The sequence below is a fragment of the Herpailurus yagouaroundi genome, unplaced genomic scaffold, assembly GCF_014898765.1.
Source record: "Herpailurus yagouaroundi ecotype Mexico unplaced genomic scaffold, PumYag 198, whole genome shotgun sequence".
Taxonomy (NCBI): domain Eukaryota; kingdom Metazoa; phylum Chordata; class Mammalia; order Carnivora; family Felidae; genus Herpailurus; species Herpailurus yagouaroundi.
In genome coordinates, this window is record NW_024412429.1 from 10891360 (window position 1) to 10912850 (window position 21491).

Genomic DNA, 21491 nt, shown 5'->3' on the forward strand with positions numbered 1-21491 from the left:
AAAAAAAAAAAAAAAAAACCATGAAAAAAAATCTTAGAAAAAAAAGGTATGGAATTGTCAACTTATGTACTAAAATCCTATTCTCTAAAGGTTTTAAAAATTCATTATATCTGTAACTACACTAAATAATGAGTGCTTATTTTTGTGATAAAACTTAAGCCTTCTAAATTCTTGGTATAAAACTACTTTTATTTTATTTTATTTTATTTTATTTTATTTTATTTTATTTTATTTTATTTTATTTTATTTATTTTATTTTATTCTTTTTCTTTTGCGGGAGAGAGAGAGTGAGCAAGCAAGTCGGGGAGTGGGTGGAGGGGGAGAGAGAAAGAATCCCAAGCAGGTTCCATGCTCAGCATGGAGCCCAATGCAGGGCTTGATCCCATGACACTGAGATCATGACCCGAGCCAAAACCAAGAGTCAGACGCTCAACCGACTGCAGATACCCAGGTGCCCCTAAAACTACTTTTAAAATTGACAGAAAGCTAAAGCATTGCATCATGCTGAAAAACTTAAAGAAATCCAAAGCTTCTGATGGAAATCTCTATGTTCCAAGAGGTGCAGCCAACCGTTAGCAGCACCGGGGGTGGCTGCGTGGGGAGAGGAACAGCAGTGCTCTCAGGGGCCACTTAGGACCAAAGCAGGGTCTGGAACAGGGCCTGGCCATGGGCAATGTGACACTCTCAGAGCTGACTGCAGAGGGGCCTGGGGACTGAGGCCAGGTCACCGGGGGCCTCTGGTATGGGAGTCGTTCTGAGAGCACGGGAGACAGACTAAGGCAACACGGACAGGAAGGAAGGCATTCTGGACCATATGTTCGTGTGTTTTTTATCAATTCTTTAATTTCTGACTTTAAGTCAGTGTTCGGCAAGTATGCTTTTGAAATGTATGTTTTTCACAAACAGCCATTTTTATCTTCCACTTGTCACTTTCAAATATCTCAAGCGTAGGATTCATGTGTTGCTGAAGCCCAGATTCCAGTCTTGCTAGCCCTTGCTCACCACCCCATGTTTATCTAGCCAACACGGATGCCACTTAGTTGGGGGATGGGAATATCATCTGGATTATGACAATAGTCCCCATAACCAATCTGTTCTTAACTGGCCATTTTCTTTGAAAATAGGGTTAGTTATTAGTAAGAGATAATTTATTTAAAATAATGAGACAATGAAAAAAGTTGGATATTGGACAATTCCGGAATTATGCTATGATCAAAAAAAAAAAAATCTTTTTTAATGCTTATTTTTGAGAGAGACAGAGAGACAGAGAGAGAGAGAGAGAGACAGAGAACATGAGCAAGGGAGGGGCAGAGACGGAAGGAGACACAGAATCCAAAGCAGGCTCCAGGCCCCAAGCTATCTGCACAGAGCCCAATGCAGGCTCAAACCCACAAACCATGACATCCTGACCTGACCTGAAGTCAGATGCTCAAACCACGGAGCCACCCAGGTGCCCCTGCTACAATTTTTATATGGCACAATTTTTGTGTATTATGGATTAAAATCAGGCAGGGCCTACACTGCAGAAGTCTGGTTTAGACTGACAAATCTTACGACTACTATTTCAGGTTTTATTTTTAAGGGAAAAGAAAGTAAAATCATCTGTCATAGTGGAATCTCTTCCAGGAGAAAGGGAAATAGAATGATCCCATGAACTGTGAAATACAAAGGTAGAAAGATGGCTCCCAGCCCACAGGAGGACAGGTCATAGAAGTAATCAACTTTACAACTTTCTTTTCTTGAGTTCCTACTTATTCTAAGCGAACTGTAAACTCTTTAATTTGGTCAGCATTTACTGAGTATGCTCTGACTTGCCAGGCATTATGCTTGGCACCAGGGATTTCAAAAAGAAAAAAAAGCAGTGCTCACTGCCCTCGACAGGCCCCTGGGCCAGCTGGAGAACCACCGAGAGACAGGTGGACTCTCCTTGGCACGGAGGGAGCCGTAGGCCTTTGCAAAGGGAAGGATGCTGGACTTGGATCATCGAGAATAAGTAGCTTTCCAGGCTAGCGAGGGGCGGGACGGATACTCCGGGCAAAAGGAATTCAGCTCTAGGAGCAAGCTGCTGACACAAAGTCACAATCAGTAGGTATGAACACATGGAATACTGAACTAGTTCCCGCCGTCAACTTCCAATATTAGGCACTGATGCAACATAAAAAAAAAAAAAGAGAGAGAGTATATACACCGAGGTTCAGCTCTCAAAAAAATACAGGTTTTCGTCCTTTTTCAAGTAGAATTTAAATGACATGATTCTTGGATTTTGTGTGAAACTTCAAGGAACAATTGTGAAACTAGGGGTTCTGTTAATATTGGGAGTTAGACCTAAGAATATAGCAATTATTTTATCACAAGAATTTTCTTCCTGTGACATTATAATTTCAATTGAATCACAACCTATTTATAGCAAGGTCAAAAGATGGCAACATGCTGCCCTAAAAACATGAGGTTATTTATCCATAAAATTCCTCTAATACATACATGATGGTAAGTGGGAACCCTGGCTCCCTTTAAAACATGCCCTCAGGACACTTCTAGAGAAGTGCTAAGCTGTACTGGGAGGGAGGGGAAGTGGTCTCTCCATATTCTAGAAACACTTTCTTGGGTGGCTTCCAGAACCCCAGCTCTCCCTGGTTTTCCACTTTTATCACTGGCTATTGTTGCCTTCCCTGTTCACAGTCTCTACACGTCTCAGTGCCCTAGGGTTCAGTCCTCAGGATGCTTCTCTCAGTATTTCTCGACCTTGGCTATACAAAATAATCACCCGGAGAGCTTTTTAAAAAGTGCTGGTGGAGGACTGCAGCCGGACCCACTAATTCGGCACCTCTGGGGGCTGGGCCTCGCACCCATCCTCTCCCAGGATGCTCTGTGCAGCCAGGGTTGGGAACGACTGACTTTTGCTCGTTTCCCAGGTCACCAGTTCCCAGACCAGCAGCTTCAGCATCAACCAGGAACATGCTGGAAATGCAGATTCTCCAGCTCTACCCCAAACCTACTGAGTCAGAAACTGGGTATGAAGCCCAGTCACCTGCTCTCCCAAGCCCTCCAGGTGATTATGATGCAGGCTAGGTGCCTTAGGTAATCTCGTCGAGAATGCTGATGACTCACAAACGTACTTCTCTAGCCTAGATCTCTGCTCGGAATCCAGATTCTTCTTAGAACCAGCTTCAAAATCTCCCTTTGGATGCCTAATATGCATCTCAAATGTAACAAGTTCAAAACCAAACTCTTGATTCCCTCTTCAAAAACTTGCTCTTTTCTTTGTCTTCCAGTGTACAGAACCACCATCTACCAAACTTAGGGGTCAAAACTCTTCCGCCCCTGTTTCTGCTACTCACACATCCCGCCGTGACCAACCTCCCCGAGGCTACTGAAGTAGCCTCCTAATCAGTCTCCCCACTTCCAACCTTGACCCCTGTAGCCCACTTAGCAACCAGGATGATCCTTTTAAAGCATATATCGGATCACCCCATTCTCTGCCTTCTCTTCCTGCCAAGTGGCTTCCGATTATACTTAAAATAAGTTCTTAAATCCCAATCATAACTTACAAAGCCCCATGTAAGCTGGCCCTTGGTTACCCTCTGATCTAACTGCCTACCCACGCTGTCCCCATCTCCCCCTCCTTACTGTGCTCCAGCCCCAATGACTTCCTTGCCCAGCACACCAAACGCAGTACTGATCCAGGGCCCGTGTGCTTGCTGACTCTCTGCGGGGGTCCCTGTCTCCCAGATATTCACTGAGTGAACGCTTTTGCCTTTGTTCACTGAGTCCCTTGTTCGAATATTAATTTCTAAGAGACACCTATCCCAATCACTGCTGTCTGAAAGAAGCAACCTGATTTTTTTCCCCTAACCATACCTGGTAATAAACTACATTTCCCATCTTTCCCGCTAGGATTTAAGTTTCACGAGGACAGGGTCCTTTGTCATTTATGTTCAGTGCATTGTCCCCAGTTCCCAGAAACACGCCTGCAGCATAAGATGTATTCGGGACTTGGCCGAATCAATGAATGAAAAGAAGAGAATGATAAACAAGGGTGGAAGGAAAAGGAGCAGTTGGGCCCGTTGGCCTTTCTCAGGACATCACTTGATTTATCCAACAGCAAAAGTACAACATGCTACTTTTCAAAAAAACCATCCAGTGAATTAATACATTTGGCATCCTCAGCAAGGCCACATTCTTGGCATTCAGCTATATGCATTTAGTGTAGTTTGCAAGTACAAACTCCTATGTCACTTTCTGTTTGGAAGGGAGAACATCAACATTAACAATCCCTGGTTATATCATTTATAAACATGCAGATGTGAATTATTAAAGATTAATGCATTTTAGGATTGGTGTCGGCATTCCGTTTGTCTCATGCCGAAACCAATTCTGTTCTTCATTAGTCAGTGACAACCCGTATCACCCTGTTATGGAAGAGAAATCAAAGGTGCAAGTGTGTGAGTTGAGAGTAAGTGATGAAACTGATTAGTAAGAGACTTAACGGCTATAATCAATCAACACATCATAATAATCCTGGCTCCAGGGCTATCAGAAGACAGGGAAATAGCCGTAACACCCGCTTGTTCACTTCACAACTGGTATTTATTCCCTTTAGAAAATACAGAAACACAGACCACAAGTTTGTGAAGTCACCTTTAGGGACATCTTGACTCTAAGGACCACTCATTTTATCACCACTTTCCTAAATGAGAAGTCAGATGATTTGGGAGACTTTTACTTCTGGGCTAAAGTTAGTTCCCAAAAGCTCTGGTACCCCTCCATTCCAATTCCTCGCCTCCCACGGAGGACAGAAAACACAGCAGGTCAATGCCAATAGCATTTCAACTGCAGCAGCACTCTGCTGATTCAAGAAGCAGCATTACTCAGTTAAGCACAAGTTTAGAGGGGGTGACAGTCTACTCAGCTGGAGAAATGAAATCAAACAGTAAACAAGGCGAATGAAGTGCTCCTACAGTGAACAGTGTAAAAAAAATAATGGAAAAGTGGGTGTGGACGGCTGGATCAGCCAGGGAAACACATTAGCCGCTGCTAACCTGACAGAGCGAGAACGACACCAAAACACTACCCTGGTGACATGGCCTTCCCTATATGTTCAGACACAGACGACCGAAGAAAGGGAATGGAAAATGAGAGGAGAGTTTAAAGTGAACTGCGTAACTTAATTTTAACTGAGAGGGGGAGCCAAAACCGACTGGGAATGCGTATTTTGATGTGTGTTAATGTTCTCTTCTTTCTGAATGTGAAGGAAGAAGTGGAAAGGGTTTAGTTGGAAATCCGGTGGAATGGAAGAACTGAAAACATTTCTGCTTTTGACAAAAAGAAGAAATACTCACTCCCCAATTATCAACATACCTGACTTGGGTCCGGAGGGGTCTCCTAAGCAAAGGGTAGCTCAGAGCCCTGGGGCACCTGCTTTAAACGCAAGGGTCTGGCCGCAGGTCAGCAGTGGGGGACCTGCCCTCGAGAAACAGCAGGAACATATCCATGACCAAAGTGCCGAGTCTCCATAACCAGGCTCCTGGTCGAATTTTAAAGTAGTACCCTAAAGGGGGAGGCTCTCGTATCTAAGAACTACGGCACACGGAGATGCAATCACATCTCTCGCAAAGACAAAATATATAGTTGCTTTCTTAAGTGTTGCTAAGCATCATTTGGAATGGATCTGAAATTACTGTTTTGTGTAACATACAAATAGTTTACTTTGTAAGGGGGAAAAAAATACTGGCTGAAGTTCTCCACGGTTTGTAGAACTGCTGAATTGATGTTTTCCAGGCTGCCACAGATTAAAAACACGGATATATCAATGGCATTTTGTGTTTAAGAATTTTTTTTTTCTTCCTGCTCAGCTTGCCAATAAGCAGCATGCATTTTCCTTGCAACAAGCTGTTGCAGGATTTCTACTTCGAGAGAAGCCAAAAAGGAACACTTGATAGATGTTTTAAAATAAGATTACCAGGTAGGGTGACTGTGCAGACTTTCAAGTAAAAAATGTGTCATTACGTGCAGTGCCATTTCAGAGACGCTACTGATGTGATCATGACAGGAAACCGGTTTAGAACCACTTACACAGAGTGAAATAAACTCATAATTTTACCCTGAGTTTTAAGCAAAGATAAACTGAAGAGTGGAAAATTTATTTGTTTAGGATGGGTTAGGCTTCAGCCCTTAGAGTTCTAAAAATCCGACAGGAATGGATTAAAAAAGCAAGAGATACTGGCTTGCACCCTCCGGTGTTCATTTTATAGGTACTAATCTTGACAAATTAGACCAGGAACTATCATTTCCTCTCACTAAAATCCTTCCTGTTCACTCCAGCCTATGACTAACTCCTAAATGCAATTCATTTTTCTCTTTCCCATTATAGCATCCTTCCAGAATCTGCTTGTCTGAATGTCAGATTAAGCAAGAAAATGAGTTTTTTGACCAGAATATCTTCTTGTTTGTCTGTGCGGCTCTATCGGCTCTCACGGAAATCTCAGCTCTCACTTGCTAAGTGGAGGGGAGAACCAGGTGAGCACTTCCACAGGAGAGCTCTGAATATACCACGGTGCTGCCCAAAGAGTTTACATTTTCCATAGTTAATCAGATACGTGCTACCCTTTTGGGAGTTCATTCTTTTAGCATCTCCCAGATTTTCCCGAGGGGTGCAAATTCATGATGACCAGCTGGTAGGCGGGATGCATCACTCAGCATCCAGGAACTGACATGATAACGCTTCAGAGAATCAGGCTTAACTATAAGGTAACTGGTGCTTTATGAGAGTGGAAGGGCGATCTCTGGCAAATCCATTCTACAGGCTCTTAAAACCTGTGGTCCTTTTCACAGGACGCAACGAAAGTCATCTGCCATATCTGAGTCTGCACAGGTAAAGGGGCACAGACGGCCGGGCGCTCTGTGTCCAGGGGGGCTCCCGGGAAGCCACTCAGTCCTGGAGGTTGCCTGCAGACGTGCGCCCTGGGGAAGGCTCCAGCCCACTGCAGAGGTAGGGAAAGGAGGGCTTCCAGAGGAGGGAGGCACGGATAGCAAAAGATGGGAGTGATGAGGACAGCTCTTGAAAGATTAATGAAAGACTCCTCTCCACCTCGCCCTCCTCCCTCACGGTCTCTCAGCTCTTAAACCACCCTGACCCAGGGCCGCCCAGTCTCCTTCGGCCAGCAGTGGAGCTGGGGAGGGGCGATGTGGGAGGTGAGACTTCAAACAGCAAGGCACATAAAACTGAAAAATGGAGAGTTCTACTTTCATATCTGATGCAACTCTATTTTCTCTCTGCCTGTGATGGCCAGGAAGATAGGATCTTTGATTGGTCTTAAAATAGATACCTACGACTAAGCCAGAAGGAATGGCCACGAAAACAAACATGTATTCATCAGGACACTAACATGAAAACCTAGTTGTGTATCTTTGGTCCCAGGCTGTTCTAATCTGTAGCCCTTCTCCTGTCAGATGAAAGGGACTTAAAATTGGACTCTTGGCACAGATGCCGGTTCTTAAAAAAAAAAAAAAAAAAAAAAGACGAGGGAAATCTACTCGGAGATTTACAGTTACCATCCTTAGGTCTTTGTTAACGCAACCGATGAACTGCCCCTCGCAGTCTGAACGGTTAAAGTTTTTGTAAACAAAAATGTTTCTCAGGCTGTGAAGTGTTAATTTCTGCCTGCCTATCACCATTCCCCGCTGTACGCTCACCCTTCTTAATATTTAAACACCGTGGCTGCTTACAGCACACGGAGGAAAAAGCTGACAAAAGCCTTTAGCCAATAAAATAAAAATTAAAAAAGTTGGGCTTATTTACATTTTTGCTTTGTTAGTAAACTGGAATGGTTGGCTCTGGAGGCAAGACAAGTGAAATTAACATCCACTAAATCTTCTGGCAACGGCAATGCTTTCTGATGCTGTGCTGTGTCAGCCTCACTGCGTGCTAGGACGAACGAGGCCCAGTGTAAGACCCGCACGATGCATTCAAGATCCAAGAGTTTATTTCCCTACAACCGAGGCAAACAACTCTCGGATGTAAGCCAGTAAGCAGCCAAAGTACAGTGGGATGGGATCATTTATTAGAAGGGAAACCAGATGCCTAATATCAGACCTCGCAGAATCAACTGCACCCGATGTTAGATTTGCCCGATTTAAATGTGTATATACATGCACGCTGCCAATTAGAAAGATGAAGATATTTCATTTCCGTCTCTAAGTATAAATACATCAACGTAAAGAGGAGAGAGAAATGAAAACAATCAGCAAAAACCAAGAAAATTTATCATGGCACGGGGGGATGGAGTAACGTACACATTTGGGTCCTCAAATGCTCACTTAGATTAAACAACCAGGGCTGAAATTCTTTAACTTCTAACCATAGATTGCTGCAGTGCTGGAGTTATGTGCAAACAAAGGGAGAATCCATGTGGCTACTTACCACGAAAAATCTCCATCCTGCTTTTCAAAAGAACGCAGGAAGGAAAAGCCCCACTGAGTTAGGGATGTGCCAGGGCCGATGTGGTGCCAGAATGTATCACAGTAGTTGTTCCCATGACACTCACAATGTTCGTGAGGCAGCATGATAGGAGGGCAAATTTGCAGTGGGTGGAGAATCGGTTTAACAGGCAAGAAACAGATTCAGCCATTCGGGATGCTTTACTGGGCTTTTGTTTATCTACCTCTGTGATAGTTCTCATTAGCTGTCAATTTCATTCTCCAGGACAGAGATGGAGAAAAATGACTGCTCTTTTTTCAACAAACCCTGGGAAGCAGCACTAGGAAGAAGCCCCCACAACATTCTGGCTTTACAGCATCTAGGCTATCAGCCACACGACAGCTGTGCATTTGAACAATGACTTGCTGGAGAGACAATGATTGAAAGAGTCAATCTGACACAGGGAGAGGCAGTAGCAAGTCGAGTAGGAGGTGATGGGGGAGAAGTGAGGTCAGAAAAAACAAGTTAGTGCTGGGAATGAGAGGAAGGGGGAGAAAAGAAAGCACAAGACTACAGACAGAAAAAATAAAAATGGGGAAATTCCAAACAGATGTTCCCAAAGCAGCAGTCTGAGTATCCTGCCCTGGGTGGGAAACCATGTGGTCACTACCTGGTGGTTTTACTTCACCAGTACAGACTCAGAGGCCAAGGGCGGGAGACTGTACATTATCTTAGGATCTAACGTGGATTAACAAAATTTTAAACATAAGGACTAAGGATGGGAAAGAGAAGGTGAGATTACTAAATGGGCCTGATTGTTCTCTAAGGGAAAAGTGTCTTTGCATTTGGTTAAATTTAAAACAAAAGAACAAGCAACGTTATGACCATCCCTAAAATGTGGTTTTATTACCTATGACAAGTTTACACAAATACATTAAAAAAAAAAAAAAAAAAAAGGAAAAAAACAAGGGCATACAGGCTAGGTGGAGGGAAAGAGAAGACCAAATTCTTTTTCAACAAAAATATGCATGATTTCTAACAAATCCCCTTAAAATAACAACACATAAGATTTACGATGAGCATCTCAAAAACGGATGTTGTAATGTCCCTAGGCTCAGCTTTGGGAACAGAGTGGAGAAACAGGTAGCATGTGAACTCAAGCCATGGAGGACGGCCACCAGGAGGTACAGGGCCAGCATGTGGACAAATGTGTGAGTCCTCTGCATGAGTTAAAAAAGGGTGCCCCTTCCCACAGAACAGCCTGAATTTCACTCCCATTTACCCCTCTGGCCCATGTCCTTGTCCAGTGAGGAACCTGCTCAACTGCATGCGGCAGCCATGGCTAATGCCACTGAGAGGGTGGTACTGATCAGTTAGTTGATGTGGTCTCAATACATACAAAAAGTATGAGGAATCACCCCAGATTTTAAACTGCATCCGTTGTTAAATTTTACGTTAGACTGCCTGCTCATCGTGCCACACAATCACCAATTTGCCTGTGATCTAAGTGAAGCAAGGGTGCAGACGCTTGTTCCCCCTCCTCTGGACTTTCTCAGACCTGATCCCCAAGAAGATCAACCACTAACCTACCATCTTTTTTTCCCCCAAGTTAGAAGAAACATAGATTCAACTTTGTAAAAATGCATTATGCTTTCATGGCTGGCTCTGAGCAGGTCCTACTGAGTAACCTCAGTAAGCACAGCAAATCGTCACTGGAAACTTGGCATTCATGTCTTCTGAAATGCACAAGAACACCACTGGATTCCCAATCAGAAGACTTGCCAAAACCACCTGTGCTGCTCTGGACAGCACAGGGCAAGCCTCCGGGTCTCGGTTAACGATAACCAGAACCACAGCGACAGGGAACATGCACTGAGTGTTTACCATGTGTCTCCTTTATGTGCATCAACATTTAATCTTTACAGGAACCCTAGGAGGTGTGGTTATAATCTTTACAAATGCAGAAACTGAGGCACAGAGGAGGCTCAGAGGCCTGTCCAAGGTTATAAAACTAGTAGGTGGCGATAAAATGAGGTGAGATCAGCTAATTATTTAAAGTCCATCCAGTTGCAGTGTTGTGGTTCCACCCAGGAGAAAAGTGAACAGGTGTCAAAACTGCCGACCAGCTTTTCCAGGAGGTCACTCCTCTTAGAAGAACACGAACTTTAAAGAAACGTTCTCTCTGCCATGTTTTGCACAGTCCCATTACTCTGTACCTTCACACTCAGCAAACACGGTTACGGATCTACTTGAAGGGCGTTCCTCCCCACCAAAAGTGGAACTTCCGCTGTGTCATTTTTTCCCTGTGCCACAGGGATGCAAGGAGCTGATCTGGACTAGTATGGTGAAATGAAAACGTAGGCTCTGGGCAGTTAGCATTTCGGACCCAAAATTAAAAACACGCTGTGTGCTTTAAACAACGTTTCCAAGAAACCTGAAAGCATTCTACTACAGACTTACTTTCCCAAGAAGCTGGCAGACAGATTCCTATTCAGGTCCTTACCCGCAGCGACTACAAACAACAGGCCTCATTTGAGATGGGGCTAGGGGGTCATCAGAAGCGTAATCCGCTGACCAACTCTATGCTGCACAACACAGAGCTAAGCACCAGACTCTGAAGCCAGTTCACCTGCCGAGCTACCTCCTCCACAGTATGTGGTACCATGTGTCCAAAGTGAGCCCTTTTGTTGGGTATGTTGTGTTCTACACCACATCAAAATCCAAAGAGTGAAAAAGGAGTTTCAAAATCCCCACTGGAATGATAAACATAGGTATGAAAATCAACAGATTGCGAATTACCCATGTCAGGAATTTTAAATAAAAAGCTACAATATCTTTATCCCTGTGAGGAGTTTTCATTGAAGTTACTATTACTAAGAAAAGTCCTTTTGATCCAATTTTCGAAAGGAGTTCTTGCTCAACAAGTATAATACTTTACATATGATTTCCTAATGTTTAGGTAGTTGATGCTTCAAAAATCATCTCAACACCAAAAACTGCCTAAGGATTTCTGGAATATAAAGTATTCGGAGCTTTAAAAATGTTGAAGGTGGGTAAATCCAGGTTTAATTACAATCTCTGTAAGGACAAACATATTTCTGAAAGAAAGGTTAACATCAGAATGCCTAAATCAAAATGTGCTATATTATAGCTGTATCTAAAATATGGATGAACCTTAGAAACAGAACATTTAGTCAAAAAAGCAAATTGTGGGAGACCATTTACAGCATGAATGGATAACCGCATTTTCTGTTTTGACAAGAATCTTCCTAGTTTATGCCTACTGTCCCCTAATTATTAATAGCAACACTTCCATGCCCCCAAAAGTGTCTCAGCTTGGTTGATAAATTATATAGTCACTCCACATACGTTTCTATAAATCTCAAAACTCAATAAAACTAATATTTTCTATGAATTTTTATAATAAAATTCTTCCACAAAACAAAACAAAACACCCAAAAGGAACAATTAAAAAAAAACTGTTCACAGAGTATTTGAGGCAGGGAAGAGGGACGGGACTAAAGATAAGAAAGGAACACACAGGTAGACACAGCAAAACTGGTAATACTCCAATTCTTAAACAGGACGGTGGGTTCACGAGTATTCATTTGATAGCTATGTCTCATCATTGGCATGTTGTATGTGTTCACATATATACATATATATATGTTTATCTATCTCTCTCTCTCTCTATATATATAGATATATATGTTTATCTATATCTATATATACATGTTTATCTATATAAATATAGATTTATTAGATATCTATCTATATAGATATAGATATCTATATAAATATAAACATATATAGATTTATATATAAAACATCCCATAATAAGCATTTTTTAAATACAAAAGCAGTAAAATGTAAGAAGGGGTAAAACTACCACCCATGCTTTCAAGAGAACAGAATAAACTATCAGAAGATTTATCCACAATTTAATATTCGTTCTAATACATTAGTAAAAGGCACCTTCCGGCAGCCACCTAGATCATGTTAGCAAAAGCTACGTGGAAATAAATTACACTTAGTAATTTGCTGATAAAAGAAAGGGATGATGTTGACAGAAGAAAGCTGGAGGAGTATGATGCAACAGAAAGACAGACAAACACCCCCACGTACACAATAAAGGGGGTAAAAGACACAGACGAAGCGTGGCTGCTGAGTTCACTGGCGTGTGAACTCCTTACGTCAAAACCAGGAGGCGAGTCTCCATCAGTGACGAGGACGTGAATGTGTGCTGGCCCAGGAAAACACTGGCAGGGACACACACTACACGTCAGAAGCGGACTGCCATGGAATAAATTAAATAGAACCATAAAAACTGAGGCCGATACTTGTCCACAATCTTACCTCAGTGGCACTCATCAACAGAGAATCTTATGCATAGAATCATTACAAAACAGACACTGAGAATAAATAAATTTCTGGCGTTAAGGTCAATGTCCAAACCAAAAACATCAAACTAGCGGGTGATTTTAGTAACTGAGTGTTTATTGTTTATTCATTAGTTGAATATCTTTGGGAATCGGGGCTCTCAAAGTTATGCTTCTAACACACGGTTCCATTACCATGTGGTTTCATCACCACGTTTTTGAATAGTAAAACAAACCGTGGAATGTATGTTGCCATTTATGAACACTAGGTCTGTCTTTACCACCGAGTGGAATAATAAATATTAAGAAATGAATACCTGGAATACTTGCGGGAGAAATTGGGCCAGATCGTGACTGGTTGCTTCCCACGGGAGAGCCGACAGGAGAAGGCGACGGGCCCCCGGGGATGCTGGAGAGATGGGGGGATGCGTGTGGAGAGAAAGGCGACTGAGCAGGGTTGCTCTGATCCCCTTGGCTGCTCGTGGATCCAGACGCACTGACTGCTGAGCTCAGAGTGGCTTCCGTTCCCGTGGGGAGGTCATCAATGGAGCCAGACAGGTCCTGAGAAAGAAACACCAATAGGTTTATAAAGTAACACTCTTGGATCCATGCCTGATCAAAAAGGTATTTCAAAATTGCAACAATGCCCCTTTCGGAGACAAAGTTTTTCTAGATAATACCCAAAATTCAGAGCATGGCCACTCGTTCTTAGAAGACTTTCAGGAGGTCTCTCATGAGTTGAACCCTAAGATCTGGCCCAGCCCTAAAGAGTGAAGAAAGCTGTATACCACTCTTCCATAAAACCACCTGACAGCTTTCCTTTAAGCTGCCAGCACTTGTCCCCCAAACCTGTTCCAAGAGTTACAGGAAACAGCACTTCCGATGGTGACTTTACCATCTGAAAGAAATGATGATTTCCATAAACTGAAAACTATAGCTCCGGATCCTTCTATTTGGAGTCAACGTTGAAGGACTATGTGAATTTCAAACGATTACGTTCTAATGGAACAGCAGAATTTTAATCAAACCTTGTGGTAAGAAATGCTTACATCTTAAGTAACTGTAAGTGCCATTATGATAAAATAGTTATGTGTATACTTTTGTAGGATCCTGTGAAAATAAATCCCTTTGAGGTTATGTTGGCAGAAATGGGTCCTCATGTTATACCTTACTTTTTATAACAACTTTAAGCTAAACAAACAATTTTTAATGCCAACTCTGATTTGTTCCTAACACCCTGTAAGGCAGTTATTAACATCACCATTTGACAGACACAGAAACTGCAGCTCAGTTAGTTACTGTCGAAGGTTACAGCACTGAGGACAGAACCATCTACGCAAGAGGATGAAGAGAGTTGAGAGAGGAGTCTTCTGCAACCTGGTCAGAATGAAAGGAAGAGACTGGAGTTCGGCCTTCCTCACTGCTGTGGTGCCAGGGTCCAGAATGGGTCACCCACCAGCAGGCACTCCCAGGTCGCTGAGAGTCTGGAGATCCAGGTGGGGCCCAGAGCTAGAGCTGGCTGAGTTCTAAAGGCTGGGCTGCAGTATAAAATTATTTGCCTTGATGATCTAGGACTAAATGCTGCAGAATGGGATCAGAAATGCCAGGTTCTGTTATTGTCTACAGCGCATATTTAATTTTAATTTATACCCTCTACTCCTTCAGCTTATCTCACTGCTTACTACTAGTGGGACTTCTAAAACTAGGGCTTTGAAAACTGGTGGAGGTAGACTGAATCTAGACCAAGAAATACCAAAGGGACCAGGTAAAGCATAGCTGGTTATGGGTCTTCAGGGTACCCCCAAATGTCACAAAGCAAACTCAGGATGAGGATCCCAGTCTCCTGGAAAGTTTCTCTGTTAACCATTGTTAAATCATATAACGAGCTTCTCTTTCTTAACAGCAAAAGTGCCAACAATTAAAAAATAACATTCTCAAATAGCTACAAAAACCTCGCAAAAATGAATGGTACAGAAAAACAAAAATTTCTTATGCTAAGGAGAGTAACATCTAAGAATCGCATCTAGGTTTAGAGTAACAAACATAACAGCAAATATAACAGTATCAGGGTAGATTGAACATTATCACCACTGGAGAAAGTATCATCGAATCTCCAAAATAAAATGAGGAAAACTGAATCGTATTTTCAAAATTCAGAGGATAAAATCTATAAACGTTTCTACTCAGGGCCCACAAGTTGCATGATTTTGCACATATTCAGCTGGTAAAACACTGTATTTAACTGGATTACCGGGTTCAACGACAGTTCCATGCAGACTTTCGGAACTGAGCACAACTTTTGCGAAGCAGGGTCAGAAAGAGAGAAAGGTTATTAAGCAAGGGACACGCTGTATACAACGTAGAAAGTATTCACCCTTCAGAAATCAAGGCACTTCTCTGACTCTCTAGAAACAAGACCGAAATTAGAAGTGTACTCGTGCACTCATGTCGATCTGCTGAGAGAGCAAACAGGGCCAGTTCCAGCCGTCCCTCCCCCCACCCCCGGCTCTCTGCGGACTCCTCATGGCACAGGCTCAGAGCGAGGATGGGTGCGGGTGGTGGAAGAGGGGTTGGGGTTTAAGAACTTGCTCCCAACGCAGCCCCCTCCTGACCGGATGTAACCAATTCACAGAACTGCAAAGGGACACACGGGCGGGGCTCGTCAAAGCAGGTGTTGTCAGCTCTGGCCTGGGCGCTCCAGCTGGACGCTGCCCGTTTTTGCTCTGCCCGCGAACCAAATGTTGTTAAATGACTGAGAGGAAAAAAAAAAAGTCAAGCGTAATACTATGTGATACGTGAAAAATACTTGAAATTCGAATTTCAGTATCTGTTAACGTTTTATCGAACGCTGTCACCGCCATCCCTCTAGGTACCGACCACGGCCACTTCGGGGCTAGGATGGAGACTCTGATGGAGACCCCGTGGCCTGCAAAGCCCAAAATATCTACTGTCGGGCCCTTCCAGAAAAAGTCTGCTAACCCCTGACTCAGAGCTGAAGTATTTCTAGTACGGGGTCTACTGCCTTTGCCTCTTCCTTGGGGTAAATGAGAGAGCGCCAGGCCTCAGTCGAACCACGTGGTGACACCCTGTATGTCAGGAATCCTAGGAGCTTCGCCAAGAACAGGGACCGACTCCACATCTACATCCACCCGGAAAATACTGAATGGGAGCCAGACAGAGCCGAGTTCTCTTTGTAGGAGTGGAGGAAGCTGGGAAGCCCCCGTGACGATGGCTGGCGGGCTCTGTGTGCACGCACTCTCTAACACCTAACAAGTATCCATCGTCAATAAACAAGGGGTCCGTCGGGCAAGAAACAGTCGGGGAGCGGGGAGAGGTGGGCTTTTCATGCTTCGTTGCAGGAAAAACAAATTTTTAATAGATAACTAGAGATAAAACTATTATCTTTTACTATACTACTTATGGGTTTAAACATAGAAAAGGCTTTGACATAGATTCAATTTTTTTTTAACCATCATCATCTGAAGTTAAATACTCTTATGCAAATCTTTCTTCATAAGAAACCCAAACAAACAAATTGTTACTTGGAAATCTGTAACATTCTCTGCGCGACCTGTAAATTCCTTCCCTGTCCTCCCTTAAAATTCCAAGTTACGGCCGAACAGGTGACACGGATGGGTGTTAAGAAAGCTTGCATTCAAGCTGCAAAAGCATGAAAAACATTTCTGTTATCCAACAAGCTGATCAAGGAAATACCAAGAGAAAAATATAAAAACGGTGGCTTTCTTAGTGTTCAACATATCATCAGAATTTCAGTGCTGACTAGACCTCAGTGCAACAGAAGAGTAATAAAAAGATATAATTTCTATATTACTATTATACATACACGTAACTTTTATATGTAAATTATAGAGAAATATTCCCGCCCTGCAGACACTCAGGGTATCCATATGTATAGCTATCTTAAAACGTGTTAATAAAAGAAGTTCAACAGTGGTTTAAACATTCAGCCTAGTTAACAAAGAAGCTCTGTAACTAATACTCCTCTAGAGGACAATTTAGTCAGCAGGGCACCAACTCTATTCTTCTTTTATAAGTACTATCAGATCTATGATGCCTGTAAAGAACAGAGAGACCTTACTGCATCTCATTCGGACCAAGGCACCTTCAAGCTACAGTGCTTCCATTTATCTTGCTGGAAGGCTGGCAGGTAAGGTAATTGCAGAGAGGACTCTTTCAAGGGGCTAGAGTCCCCCTGCCCCACAGCATTCCCTTTGCATCTTTGCTGTGTGGAGCGATGGGTGAGGCAATGACTGCATGGCTCATACACAGTAAATTCGGTATTCTGCCAGGACAAGCAGAGTTGGCAAAATCTAGCTCTCGAGTTGGATTTTCAGTATGTGACATCACTCAGAATACTGAATACTTTCCAGCACCCCCAAAATAATGTAACCTCTGCCGCCAATGGTTAAATTATTTTTTGAAAAGCAGTGCCTTAGAAAAGAAAAGCTCGTTTTACTTTAAAATTTAATTTAAATGGAAGTTCCCTGCAAAGGCTTTCCCTCCGTAACCATCGTCTCTCCGCCCATGTAAAATTTTCATTCTGATCCGAGTGACAGGTACAGGAGATTTCACTGCACGGAGCAGGAAGTGCCACCGGGGAGCAATAACAATGCTAGCAGACTCTGACAAGAGAAACACTTAGGACTTAACACAGAGCGCAGATATGTCCCTGATTCAATACGATGGGACAGGGTGGGGAAGGGCAGTGACAGAGGGGTGTGTATGGGAACATGCCACGAAGGAGGAGCATAGGAAGAATTTTTAGACATCTACACATACACGTAACAGACATACAAATTCTCTCATGTCTGCATGTTATAGATGATCCTCCCTACTTTTAATTTACTGGGGGGCTGCCTACTTTTAATTTACTTCTTTTAAGACCACCTCCTTGCAATTTCCAGAGAGAAAATGCAAAACAAGAAACAGACTTGGTTTCAAATACATAAACAGTGTGCTGGAGTTGAAAGCATTACTGAGGACATTGCTACAGAAGAATGTCAGCTGACTCCAGGGCACTTCAGTATTCCTGAGGAATAGACATGATTTCTCTTTTCCTCCCACTGGGATGTTCTCAGGTGGAAGTCACTGCTCCTGCTCTTGGACATATTTTCCGTGTAGAAGATACGGAGCCTGGAAATCATGCTGACAGTTGGAGTCGGCCATTCTCAATCCCATGCCAGAACCAAAGACTAATGGCCACAGTCTTCTTTTAAAGAAGGTAAGTGAGAAAACCAGTCTTAATCCAAAACCGACACCTATCTTCACGACCGCATCCGCCATGCACTGGTCCCACTTCCTGCCGAGCTCGGAGTCCGACATGTTCCCCACCCCCAGCTCCCTAAAAATATTTTTCATTTATTATGACTTACTACATCCAGGGGCATCTTTGGTTTTGATGGTATTCAATGTATCTAGTAAGTTAGCTTCCTAAAGGATGAATTCAGGTAATGCTGGGGACATCTTACCGTCTCTTCCAAGACCTGGGAATAAGTTAGAAAATCTTACTCACTTGTTTAATTAAATAAGTGGGTTTTTACAAAAGCAAATCGACTCCAACATACTCTAAGCTGTGGCCCTCAATACAATTAGTTGATAGTATTAGATCAGTCTCTGATAGAGAACTGCGAACAGACACACATTTGGTCTTCTCTTGCTCAGAAGTGCCCCAAGAGAGCACGAGGATAAACACTGAATTAGAAACAGAGAAGATATTTCAATCAATGAGACTAGTTCAGGTCTCTTGTTTAAGGATTTTAATAGGATACAGTTAATGATTTCTCACTGTGACTTCCCATGGGTTTGATGCACAGGTTAAAATGCCGGTTCAATGGTCTTTTTAAAAAGTCTCTCCATTATCTTCAAAAGCAGGAATAGTGTCTCTTCTCCTTTTTAGAATTTATAAGTATAAAATTCAGACATGCATTGTTTCTTTTTCTCTAACTGGACCCTAACTTTCTTAAGAGCAGTGACTCCTTGTGCCAAGTGTGGTGCTAAAGAGAGGAAGGGTTTGACTGGTCACTGGTGACTGTCGCTGAATTTATATGCTCTATGGTAAAATACAGCTGCAAAGACCATATAGAGTAAGCCAGCACATGCAAATCTTTCTAAATATTTACCATAAATGCTCTAGTGAAAACTACTGACTTCGCTATTAAGATTTTGCAATGAATTCTCAGCCCTCTGTTTCCAATTAACATCCCCGAGGCTAACCACCCCCAGCCTCATCAGATGCTTAGCTCTTTAGAAACTGATACTTCGCACACTGTAAAATCACTTCGTACCTTCCAACCTTATTTTAGAAGTATCATTTTGGACATGTGATACAAACACACCTTGAAACTGATATTAGAATTGAGTCAATAATTTGACTGCCATATATACACAAAGGAAAAACCTCACGGTGACTCTGTTTAATCTCTATGATATTGGTAGGTTTCTTCTCCATGCAGCCCACCCAAGTCCCTGTTGTTTTCGTTTGTCTAGACAGCAAATGAGTTAAAAGCTTAGGCTTCCTGTCTAAACGAGTAAAAAAATGCAAAGGCACAGTAAGACAGAATCCGTGAAAAAAAAATCCTCCAAAGCACTAATTTTTAGGCTCTAAAAGCATCTTCTTTCCAAGTTATATATATCACTTTCTATTTAAACATGTCCAAATAATAAATATTTATCTCTTCATTATATGTGACAATATATATAACATGTAGCCTTAAGATGTATGAGGCCAACTGGAAAAAAAAGTTTGATGTTAATTTAAACATAGTCACAAGCGCCACAAATGACAAACCCTTAGCCAAAGCCAAGGATAAATGCAAAGAAAATTCATGAGTCAAAGTCAAAATTCATTGTAATGAGAACCACTTTCTTTTTCTTTTTCTCCAGCCAAGATTCCATTATGGGTAACTCTCATTTCAAAGGGACATTTGTAGGATAATCAACTAAACCGATACTTTACAGAAGCAGGATTCAGAGTCACGCACACTATCATAAGCAAAAATTGTTAAAATGGTTGTATTTCCGTTGATTTTGAAAAATCAGCACCTAAAATAGAAGCCGGCCTCAAAGGTCCTTGGGTTAGAACTCCTGATACGAAATGTGCTGTGTTCTAAATTTAGACGTGGTAAACAATATAAGTATGAAATATGCATCATGTAAGGGAATTTTTTTCCATTGCACGAGCCTCAGGGGGATCCTAAATTATTCTCAGTTTTTGAACTCTGCCCAGGGAGATTCTCTGTTCTTCCACTATTAACAACAGTCTCAAGATGTCATGTAGGGTAGGAAGAACAACAAACAGACCCTTTACAACAGTATGGGCAGTCCTGAACTTAAAAATTATTTGGTAAGAAAATTTACTTACAGTTTTTTGTGTTTTTTTTTTTACATTGTATGGAATTTGGGATTAACTTTCACTTGGAAATAACATTACCCTACTTGGTTACACTCCTAGGACTGTGCTCACAAATGATAATGATAATGAACATAATAATGATGATTTTTTAGCAACAACTCTTACTACCATTGATTCAGCACCTTCTATGTACCAGAGACATTGTGTATATTTTCTTATATGACGAAACTATAGCATCTTATTAGCTCCAATCTATTGTTCCTACCCAAATGTTTCTTTTTTTTTTTTTTTAATTTTTTTTTTTCAACGTTTATTTATTTTTGGGACAGAGAGAGACAGAGCATGAACGGGGGAGGGGCAGAGAGAGAGGGAGACACAGAATTGGAAACAGGCTCCAGGCTCTGAGCGGTCAGCACAGAGCCTGATGCGGGGCTCGAACTCACGGAGTGCGAGATCGTGACCTGGCTGAAGTCAGACGCTTAACCGACTGCGCCACCCAGGCGCCCCGTTACCCAAATGTTTCTTAACTGATTTCATTGTCCAACATAGCCAAGAGCCTCCGGACGCTTCCTAACCTTGAGTCGAAGCCCAAGCCAGTGCTGAAAACATTAAAAAAGACTCATGTGTGAACAGTTGCTGGTCCGTTATTATTCTAAGAGCAACGGCATCTTAAAGAATGCACTTATTGGGGGCGCCTGGGTGGCTCAGTCGGTTGAGCGTCCGACTTCGGCTCAGGTCATGATCTCGCAGTCCGTGACTTCGAGCCCCGCATCAGGCTCTGTGCTGACCGCTCAGAGCCTGGAGCCTGTTTCAGATTCTGTGTCTCCCTCTCTCTCTGACCCTCCCCCGTTCATGCTCTGTCTCTCTCTATCTCAAAAATAAATAAAAACGTTAAAAAAAAATTAAAAAGAATGCACTTATTAATAGAAATGACAGACCACCTGTGAGGTTACAACTACATAGTAAAGTGAGAACAATGAATAATTTGGGGAGAGGTCTCTGTACTGCGTGTCAATCCTCAGGCAGACATGCCCTCTCTAAGGTTTGCAGGTGAAGCTGTGGGCGGGGGAGAGCGGTGATGGAAAAGGAGGTGGAAAGACTTGTGAATGACATTTTATATTTAAGTTGGCCTGCACTGTTGATCCTGCACACTCAAATGCCCACTTTCGCAGAGTGTCAATGAAGAGAGACAAACAGCTAGTCAGATAAATTCTTAAGGAAGAAATTCTGTGATGGAGGGGTGGATTCGTAAGCGGTGTGGAAGACACAACAGCGCGTCCTCAGCCGGTGCACGCAGGCCCGGGGGCTGCGGTCTGCGGTAGGT

General features: G+C 42.6%; 2 protein-coding genes across 12 annotated transcripts in view; both read right to left on the reverse strand.

The window, feature by feature from the left end:
* The window catches only part of ARID1B (AT-rich interaction domain 1B), a 457423-nt gene that overhangs the window by 116636 nt on the left and 319296 nt on the right, over nt 1–21491 (reverse strand). For 10 of the 11 annotated variants that reach the window (XM_040448795.1, XM_040448794.1, XM_040448793.1 and 7 more), the window contains one exon: nt 13113–13356. In XM_040448795.1, the coding sequence (XP_040304729.1) occupies nt 13113–13356 (244 nt within the window). Of the gene's footprint in view, nt 1–13112; nt 13357–20742; nt 20748–21491 lie in introns of those variants that run through there. The other variant, XM_040448796.1, reaches the window with a different exon arrangement.
* LOC121013265 (MICOS complex subunit MIC10-like) lies at nt 17667–18172 on the reverse strand. The gene has a single exon (XM_040448797.1). It carries the CDS (start codon nt 18136–18138, stop codon nt 17902–17904), a length of 237 nt encoding a protein of 78 aa, XP_040304731.1. The 5' UTR covers nt 18139–18172; the 3' UTR covers nt 17667–17901.